This window comes from Ciconia boyciana, chromosome 9 (genome assembly GCF_034638445.1).
Source record: "Ciconia boyciana chromosome 9, ASM3463844v1, whole genome shotgun sequence".
In the NCBI taxonomy this organism is placed as follows: domain Eukaryota; kingdom Metazoa; phylum Chordata; class Aves; order Ciconiiformes; family Ciconiidae; genus Ciconia; species Ciconia boyciana.
The window spans coordinates 13,718,058-13,728,124 of record NC_132942.1 but is presented as its reverse complement, the minus strand read 5'-3'; the positions used below and the strand labels follow the sequence as shown (position 1 = coordinate 13,728,124).

Sequence of the window (10,067 nt, the reverse complement as noted above, 5' to 3'; positions counted from 1 at the left end):
CTCTGATTGTGGTGCTGCTTGCCAGTACGATTAAGGATGCTATTGAAGACTACAGAAAATACCAATTTGATAAGACGATAAACTTCTCTAAAACCAGGGTATATGACAAGTAAGTAAACTAAACCAATTATTTTTCCTTGCGTTTGATGTGGTGGAAACTGCTCATCTGATTTTGCAGTAATTCCCTCACTACCCTTTGCAGTACAGTAAGTTTGGAAAAGCTGTTATGAAAGAGTTTTGTTCTGCCTTTAAAAATATCTCATTTATCTCACTTAAGTCATCCTGATATAATTGAAGTTTTGTTTCATATCACAGCAGTGTGTCCTGATATACAAGTTTTCATTCCAAGTTTCCAAAACTGCTTGCCAACACACACAACATCCTCTCCAGGTAGCAGAAGGATCTGGAGGAAAAAATGAAATGTATCCAAGTCTGGAAAGGATTACTGGGGCTGTTTAACAAATTGGAGCAATGTCTTTTAGACATTTCACACTGAAAGCATTAATATAAAAAGTAATAATCAACTACATTCAAGGTGAAGCATAACCAGGAACTGAAAAAGATTTATAGGACTTCCAGTAAACACAGGTGATCGATACAGCACGGTTTCGCTGTATTGGAGATGGTACAACACCTGCAGTAAGCTGTGATGTCTGCTCAGTGCTGACTCAGAAGGAAGAAATATTTTCATGTGCAATTCTTGTTGCAACATTTCGATTTCATCAGAGTTTCTTGTCCAAGTACTAACTTGACTTGAGAGTACTTAGGTTACCACTGCATAATACAATAGATAGGAGTTTTCATTTAAAAGTTTAAATGTTTGGGTCTCTTCCTTTTTTCACCCCTCCTTAAGCCCAGGCCATAGAGAAAAAATTACTATGGTTTGTACACATCTCATTAGCTCTCTTGGAAATTAGCCCTCATCTATGCTACATATTTATGTGTCAGAGGCACAAAGACCAATGAGGAAGAAGAAATGAGAGGCTGGAAGGGGTTACTGCGTGAGAGAGGGACACGTTGGGTGTCCAGAAGCAGGAGGTCTATCAGAGGAGAAAGATCAGGCTGAGGGGCAGTCTAGCTGATAGGCAACCCTTCAGTTGCCTATGTCTAGGTACAATTCTCGCAAATACCAAATCATAGGTTTGCTTGGTTTGGGGGGATAGGTATTGTTTTTTTGTTTAATAATCCATGTTATGGGCATGAAAACAAATAGTAGATAGAGGAAGTAAAAGAGAGAAATACTATCTGTACTGAGGCTTATAGCAGTCTTCTGTTGACTTCGGGACGCAGAGCTCTGCCCATTACCTTTGAACTTCCTGGCAACTCCCAGGCTTATAAAATGATTCAGAAACTCACGGAGTGACCCGTGAAAATCGTGTGTATGTTCTTAGCTTTGTTGCTGCTCTGCGTTAAAACAGAGACACTTCATGTGAGCAGATCGTCGATGCCAGGGAAATGCTCTGCACGGGGCCTCCAGGCGTATACTAACAGGAATAACAAAACATTCAGGATGCTTTTGTCATATGTGAGGTGGAGCCTCCCCAGCAGGCTCTAGGACCCGGTGCAGCTGAGTCAGGATGATACCTGTCCCTAGGCAGGTGGAGGCTGGAGACAAGGAGAGGCAGCCCTGGGCTTCGGACATCTTGACTCTTCTCTCCACCACTTGGGAGTTCATTTGGATTACTGAACTCTTCTAACTTCATTGGTTTCCAACTTGAGGCTGCTTTTTGAGAGGAAAACAAGATGTCAAGGAAAACTGTTCTGGGCTGCTTCTCTAGAATGATATGGAAAAAACATTTTTTCAAGGAAACCTGCTGCCAATGTGGTGCTCCAGACACTGAAGTCCAAAATGAAGAGCTGGAGAAGAGAGGAAAAGTAAAGAAAAAAAAGAAGAAAAATGAAAATAAACGAGTGATCATCTCCAATTTGCCCTTTGGAAGTAAGAAGTGGAATGAAAATCCAAACAGATACTATGATTCCAATGAAATTAAGACCACAAAATATACCATCTTGACTTTCCTCCCTAAAAATATCTATGAGCAGTTTCACCGCTTTGCCAATATTTATTTTGTGGTCATTGCACTGCTGAATTTTGTGCCTGTGGTGAATGCTTTCCAACCAGAAGTTTCTGTGATCCCAATTTGTGTTATAATGGCCATTACAGCCATTAAAGATGCTTGGGAGGACTTTCGGCGGTATAAATTAGACAAAGAAATCAATCATATGGGATGCTACATTTACAGCAGGTGAGTTTCATACAGCTTTTATTACAAAAAAAAGTTGGCTTGAGATATTTTATCAACGGTGAGCCTTTTTGTTTAAAAAAATTAATAAATAACTGCTGGAAAATCACAGTGATTAAGTAAAACAGGGGAAAGTCATAGTGACTACATAACACCAGGTATTTGTTCTGATACAGGGAAATAAATTTCTTTTTTTGTTTAAACCTCACTTTCAGACTGGGAAGGTAAGTTTGAGTTTCATGGTATTGAGGTGGCTATCGGCCTCTTAAACGTGGAGTGCAGTGAAAATAGGTGCTTAAATAGCTACTGAGCACCTGAATTTCTAAGGAATTTTCAAGAGGGCTTAATTCTATCAATATAAGGTAGCACAGAACAACGTTTCACGGGACCTATTTGCATTCTTAGATGTCAAGAAACCTCTTAAAAATGTAGTCCTTTGAACTACATTTAATTTTATACTCTACGCTGTAGACTAGCTTTCAGTTGTCTTTCTTTTACTAGCTTGTATGTAAAACAAAAGTGTAAAAACGCAGTTTAAAAATGGGAGATAGTAGTATATGCCTCTGTTCAGTCATCTCTAAATGAATTAACTACATGTGTCTGTGCTCACTTCTCCAAAATGTTTCATGACATTTTTAGGCTTTTAGGACTTTCAGAAGTTTGAAAATTATGTTTTATTGTATCAAAACTGTTCTCTCAGCAAAGTAGAAAATGGATTCTCCCTGTTAAAATATCACATCTGGGAATCAGAAGAGCAAAACTTTCCACCTCCGTGAATGTTGTTTGTCATCCCTTAAATTAATCAACAGTGCTTTATATAATGTATGCCTTCAGAAGCAAGATCTTGCAGAACTCTGGCTTTTATCACACAGTGCTGTCATTTCTGTTTGTTTCTCTTGCATGTGTTTGTCAGATTTTTATTTTTATATCCTGCTGGTTAAACAGGAAAACAATGGATTTGCTTGTTTGGGGGCTAAACTTATCCCCACATATAGATAATGACTTGTCAGAAACAAAATTGCACTGCTCTCCTTGCCAACATATCTGAAAAAAGCAGACATTTTACAAGTTTCTAAAATTGTTCATTTAAGATTTCCTCTCTTTTCTACCATGAACTGTCAACAATTGTAGCTCTTTGGGTAGGGTGGCAAAATTGCCTCTTCTGCCTACCTTTGAGATTGCAATCTAGTTGGATTTTTTAATCTTTTCAGTGTTGCATTAATCCATGAGGCTGGATGGATTATTTGTTAACACTTGTTAAAACCAGTATGAAAGAGAACAGGTGATGCAGTAGGTACTAATGAATGGATCTGCATAGGAATCTTATGTATTTCCTCTTTACCTAAAGCAACCATGTTAATTTATACCTGAAAGCCTTTTACTGTGGGAACATGAGAAGTGGGGAATACAATAAAACTTGTTTTGTATAAAAGAAAAATGTCCATCATGGAATTACAACATACGTACAGATCCGGATTCAAGTTATAGCCATGAGTACTTTCTTATGCAGAAACTTGACATGGCCTGTCTTAAAATTGGTTATCCCATTCCATAAAAAAGACTTTGATCTATGAATAAATCTTGTCTAGAATCTTGTCTTTCACCAAAGTTTTATGGCCCAAAAAGGTGATGTAAGGGAAAGGAAAATGGGGAGGGCTTCAGACTATAGCATTCATCCTGTCTGGAAAAATCATGGGTAATTACAGTTGCCATCAGATCAGTAGCTACAGCTTATTATATCATGAATAATTTTAATCAGGCTTCTATAGCGCTTTGGGAAGCTGATATTTCTTGTTCTTCTTGCTAGCTGCAAAGTCATGGAAGCTTATGATGTCTTCTAATTTTCTTCCTTATGAATCATCTGCTGTAGGTAATTTTTTAACATAGGTGAAAGTCTTTTTCAAGACACTGCAGATTTTGTTAATCTTGTGGCAGCAAATAATTATTTTTAATAGAGTAACTGATCTTCCATCCTAAGATGAAAAATAACTTAGATTTTAAGAGGTAAACTTGGAGAGTATATTGTCTTTATTTCAGATTTCCACAACAAGAACTCTGGTTCCTGTTCCAAAAGAAATACAAAGGCAGAACAATCTTTTCCAAATGCCAAATATTCTTCAAAACTTTCTTGAAGACTGGGGGAAATGCAGTAACTTGTCTTATTTTAGCACAGAGCAAGGGAAATTGAATTTAAATAGGCTGCCCTGTAAACACATTTCTTCTAATTTTCTTTTCACAAAGATCAGCTGGAATAGGTAATCTAGTCTGCTAGTCAAATGAAGGAAAAGACACTTAAGTAGCATATGTAAAGAATGTTTAATTGAGAAAATGGGAGACAAATAATAGGCATTAAAGTGTCTTGGGGAGATGCAGTAACTTAGATCTGGTGTTTGATTGTGGAGATTTTAATTTCTGAACCAAAACTTTTGGAATCATAATAACTGTATGCAAACTGTTGTGCTGTCAGAATAATCACACAACACCAAAAGAAGAGAACAAAAAATTCAATTGTAGATGGTACAAACCTATGTTTAGTTGCCTCCTTTCTCCTAGTATTCTTTAAAATATACTTTTTCTGCTTTTAAATTTTCCAAGAAATGGGGCTTCCATTACTACAAAATGTGATTGTCAAAGCATTTTCTATGATATTATGTTTTATTATCCCTCTTTAATTGCATTCAAATTCCTCAAGTCACCTGGTTTCATGCAACCCTAATTAGTTATTCTTCATCCATAACATTTAATTATAATCTTCAAATATGTGTGATTTTTATCATGTTCATTTTGCTACGCCTGGACACCTCTTAGTCAAGATCTGTATATAGATCAATTTCTTCATCTTTCTTGTCAGTCAGTCTCTCCAAACCTACTTTGGTTACTTTTCCCTGAACTTTCTCCAGTTTGTCATCAACTTACTAATAACAGGGGCCAGCACTGAATGTCATATACAAACCTGTAATTGAGTGTCAACCCAACAGTTGCTAAAAGCTATTATTTAATTTTCTTGAAGTTCTATAATGTTCAAAGAACTACTTGATATGTAATTAATGTATGGCCTGGATCTGATATATCCCTAGGATTAAGCTGTAACGGTCTGTAAATACTCTGTAGCATCCAGACAGGTTTTTACATCAATTTCACACTTCTGGAAGATTTAATCTAAATTTTTTTCACTGTCTCAATAGACACTCAGATACAAATGCATGGACTGTGCACAGTTCAAGATGGCAGAACAACGCACTTGACTAAATGCACATACATCACATACCAGGAGCCATAAAAACATTAACATTACTTGAGCTATTCACATTGCTTAATTTTAGGCACCTAAACTCAGATATCTGAGACAGTGACTCAGAAAAGCCTAGTTTATATGCTTTGAATCATCCTGTGGAGCTGTCCGATAACTAGGTAAGTCAACAGGCATCCTAAATGAGATAGCCTGATTACTCTTTCAATAGAAAGTGCCTCTGTGATGCTTTCAGGCCCTGTGGTTCTCAGGTAGTTCCTACAAGCATCAATCACCTCTTCCTCTGTAGGTCCACCAATGTCTGTGATAGAAAAAAGTCAAGCTGGCCTTCCCTCTGACTCTTTATCTGCTAAGTGTAAGGTTTTAGAACATTTAAAGATTTCTGCATTGGAACTAGCTCTGGGTTAGTCCTAGAGCAGTGATGTGGGAATAAGGAAAAAACAAAGAACTCATCTTTGTGTTGCATTAAGTCAGAACTGCCAACAGCTGAAAAGCTGGAAATGGTTTAAGCTAGACTCACTGGTTTGAAAGAGAATTAAAGTATTTCAGTCAATTGAATTTTTGTAATTCGGTGTTGTAATTTATGAGGCAAATGTTGGATTCATTGTTTAGGAAATCTCTGTGACAGCAATGGAGATCTGCTTGTCTACAGGTTACCATATATATAGTATACTTTAATACTTTATATTTTTTTAAAATTGGGGTAGCTAGGTAGTGAAGATGAAGGCTGCCTTTCTGTTTCAACCTCCTTCATATGCTATGATCAGCTGGACCTTCTGAAGGGAGGAGAGATTGCAGCTCCCCTGGATGCTCCCCATGTCTGGGAGAGCAACTGGGGTTGGCCAGGGATGCAATGACCAATAGCAGTCTGTGGCATCCAGAAGATAACAGAGAATGGTAGGGAGCATGCTTGAAAACAGGAATTGACCTACTGTCAAATCTCAGAGGTGGAAGAAAGAAGACAACTCTTCTCTGGACCCAGGAAACATCATACGTAGCTCATTCAGCCCAGGGTGAACCTGAAAGTTTGTAGAGTAGAAAGCAGAATGTGAGGAAAATACCATCCTGCCAAGGGCACACTAAGCAAAAAGATATTTGTTGCCAATGCTTTAATTTAAAGTCTTGTTCAGCAGCACTGAGTTTTTACTGGTTAAAGACCCTTTTCTTTCTGCTTTATTAGTTTTGTTTTCTAACAAAGCATAACTTTAAAGACTAGGAGCCTGCTGGAGGCTTTTGTGGGTTCCTTTTATGCATCAAAAAAAAGGGAGTCTAAAGCCTGTGGCCCACTTGAAGTCCCACCACATTCCCTCAGGCAAAACTGCAATCAATTTCTTGAGCATAGCAATATCAAGACTTCTACACCTCAGTGGTGCCTTCTCTGAATGGTGCATGAATTTCATCAGCTGGAGGCTGAAGATCTCCTGCAGATCTCCAGCTCTTGCATGGCTGAAGGTCATTCCTATGACAGCCACAAAGCTTGAACTTTTATCAAGTGAAAACATGAATTATTTCTTATAAAAGTAGCAATATGAATAAGTTACGACAACTGCAGGATTATTATGTCCTATGATATTATTGCAACTCACTATCCATCAGGAAAGATCCAATGCCTCTCCCTTGCTTAATGTCAAACATGACTATATTGTTCCCTGTGTGGGACTACCACTGGCAGTGGGCATCCTCTGCACTGTCACCCATGTAACTTTTGTACGTAGTTCAGGTACTATGGAATTTTTGTACCTAGTTTAACTATGGATACCTGAATTAACAGTGGGTTTTACTGAAAGCACACACAGTGCCTTCTGTTTGTGCAAGCTGATGCATTCTTCAAACTTCCAGTGAGCTGAGAAAATGGCCTAAACCAACAGTACACTCAGGTTTGTTGTATCACCATGCAACTGCTTGAAACTAGTGGTACCCAAATTGTGAAGAAATAATTAAAACATGAAGTCATCTTATGGTGAGCATGCTGATTTTGTGGTGAAGAAATATGTGACATGCTGAACTGACTAAATGCAAAAGAAATATGTCAAGTTTTCAACACTCAGCTGGTCCAGGCAGCAGCACTTGAAAGTCAAAGAGCAGCGAGCTAGCAGTTCTCGTCAGTCAGTGTGTATTGCTACAGTGAGGATCCTTGGCCTCTGTGGAAGAAAATCCGTAAATACATTACTAATGCTACCAACAGTTTGTATATTGCTTTATCAGAGCTTTCTTCAAGATCTATTACCTGCCAAGGCATTTAAAGCTGCTTCACAGAAAAGGTGCAATGGTTTAGCAGACAGCAGCAGAAGCTAATGACTAAAGACAGAGGGCAAATAAGTGAGAACCTACAGTTTTCGCTCAGAGACTCGCAGAATCATGACCTCATGGCATTAGATTCCATCCTAACTGTCTGAATTTTTAAAACACCATTAAAACCTGGAGAGAAGCAGGTTTCTACCATGTGACCTCAAGAGCTACATGGTCATGGATGGAGTTGACTGTAGCAAAAAAGCTCATCTAGGCTGTGGCTTCCCGAAACTTGATAAGTTAATGGGAGTCCTTTGAAACTAATGCTAACAGTTAGCAGTCATTAAGTGACTGATCTTGGAGTTACCTGTTCATTCCAGCTGGTGCCAGGCAGAATCGTAGCAATAGCATTTTGTTCAAGGCAGTATTAAAAAAAATTAGATTTTCCTAAATACAATAATCCATAACTTACAAAATGAACCCAGTAAAGTCTAAGCAAATGTGTTCTCAAAATACTTTTTACTTGTATTTCATTTTATTTCTTCATTTGGTACGGGTCATTATGAAATCTAGACAGAAATTGAAAAAGGTGAGTTAAAAGAAATCCAAAAGCTTATATATGGACATATAATACATTTATAAAGTTCTGATACTTACTTAAAGTCCACATAAACTTGAAATGATTACAAAAGTTGCATATAGGTGCCTTTTATCATTGAGAGAATAATTTCCTTGTTAGGATGCTATAGTCAGTTTTAGCACATAAAAAGATAGGATCTATTGTTAGCATTAAGGAATTTGGAATGCCAAAATGGTATAATTAAAGATGTATTTTATTAGACTTTAGAAAAATCTCACCCCCATTATCTTTAAGAGATGCTCATTGCTATCTTAAAGTAGTATTCAAATGCTGAGGGAGAGTTTGGGGCTATGGGGAAAAGCTATAGCTGCTTGCTAATGAGGGCTTGCTACAGGACTGACCGCTGCTAAATGGCATCATTTGTTGAAGCTGCTGGGCTGATGTCCACGTCACAAAAACAACCTTCCCAGCTACTGTAATAGTAACGTGGCAGAAGACAGTGATGAGTTGGTGCGGACAATACTGTACCTTCTCATACTCAGATAATATCTCTGGCTCAGGAATACTATCAGCCAAGTTGTGCTGTACTCTAACCTATAGACAGGTTTCAGAATTGGTTCCTTTCCAGTCTAGTGCCTTCCTCAAGTCCTAAGTCTGCTCCTTTGTTGTCAGTTTTTCAAAGTGTTATGGCAGTATCTCCTAACCATGAGGTCATGGCCATAAAGCGGTCTTTGAAAACATTTAGTGAAGTTTTTCCATATAAAAGCTGGTGTAATCTTTGATAGATTAAAAATGTGTGGGATTTCTATTTACAAAAATAGACTGTAAAGGGTAAGTAGCTGTGTGATTCTACCTGTTGTCTGTGTAGAACTGAGAATCTCAGAACATGAGCATTTTTTATAAAGTAGATTATGCTTGAGGGGGGCAATTTTCATATATAACATTCTAGCAAATTTACATATGATAAAGTACAAACATTTGGTTTTGTCTATTCGTGACACTGATATTATTCTTTTTTTCTAAGTGTTATAACCTAGTGGCAATTTAGGGGATGAAAGGAAGAGCAAACAATGTCTTTAATTCAAACTGCAAAGGATCCTGAGATGGAGCTTGCAGTAATTCAAGGAAATAAGACTCACTGAACTAATTGGTTGATAAGATACTTCTGGGTGATAAAGATTTCTGAAGATCTTTCTCTAAGACAGTCTAGGACTCATAGACATGCTGTGCAGTGTACATGAAAAATGACTTTTATTTGATCTCCTCTAGGGAGCAGAACAATAATTTTTATTTGCTCCCATTCACCATCCATTTTTACCCAGTTTTTGTTTGAAATTTATCTTCATTGAATCCAAGAATGTGAAATGAAATTGTTGACACAAATTCAATAATTTATTCATGTTCCCGCACAATCTCCAGCCACAGCAGGATTTTTTTATGATCCTTTCTTCCCAGAAATGACTTCATAAAGTCTATTTAGTTCAGGCCTTCTGGTCAGATATGATGAGTCCAATAACAAATTCTGGGGGACTTCACTTCGACCATGCAAGGCTAACTGTCTCTTTTTGTCTGCACTATCCTCTGATGGGCATTATCATGCTACCCATTATCCCAGGACAGCAAGGGAATACTTTTTAAGTGTGCTGTTGATAAATTGACCGGTAAAGGAGAGAAGGTACTGAGAAACTTTTATCTTCGATCATGTCTTTGACATGTCACAGCCCTGATGCCACGTGCTATAAGAATCAGGTTTCCAGCTTTCCAC

At 37.7% G+C, this 10,067-nt stretch overlaps 1 protein-coding gene across 1 annotated transcript in view; it reads left to right on the top strand.

Annotated features, from left to right (window-relative positions):
- The first annotated feature begins 1,743 nt into the window (after positions 1 to 1,743).
- Positions 1,744 to 10,067, top strand: part of ATP10B (ATPase phospholipid transporting 10B (putative)) — a 54,571-nt gene continuing 46,247 nt past the window's right edge. Inside the window, exon 1 of the mRNA XM_072872286.1 lies at positions 1,744 to 2,246. Within this exon, the coding sequence (XP_072728387.1) occupies positions 1,744 to 2,246 (503 nt within the window). The remainder of the gene's footprint in view (positions 2,247 to 10,067) is intronic.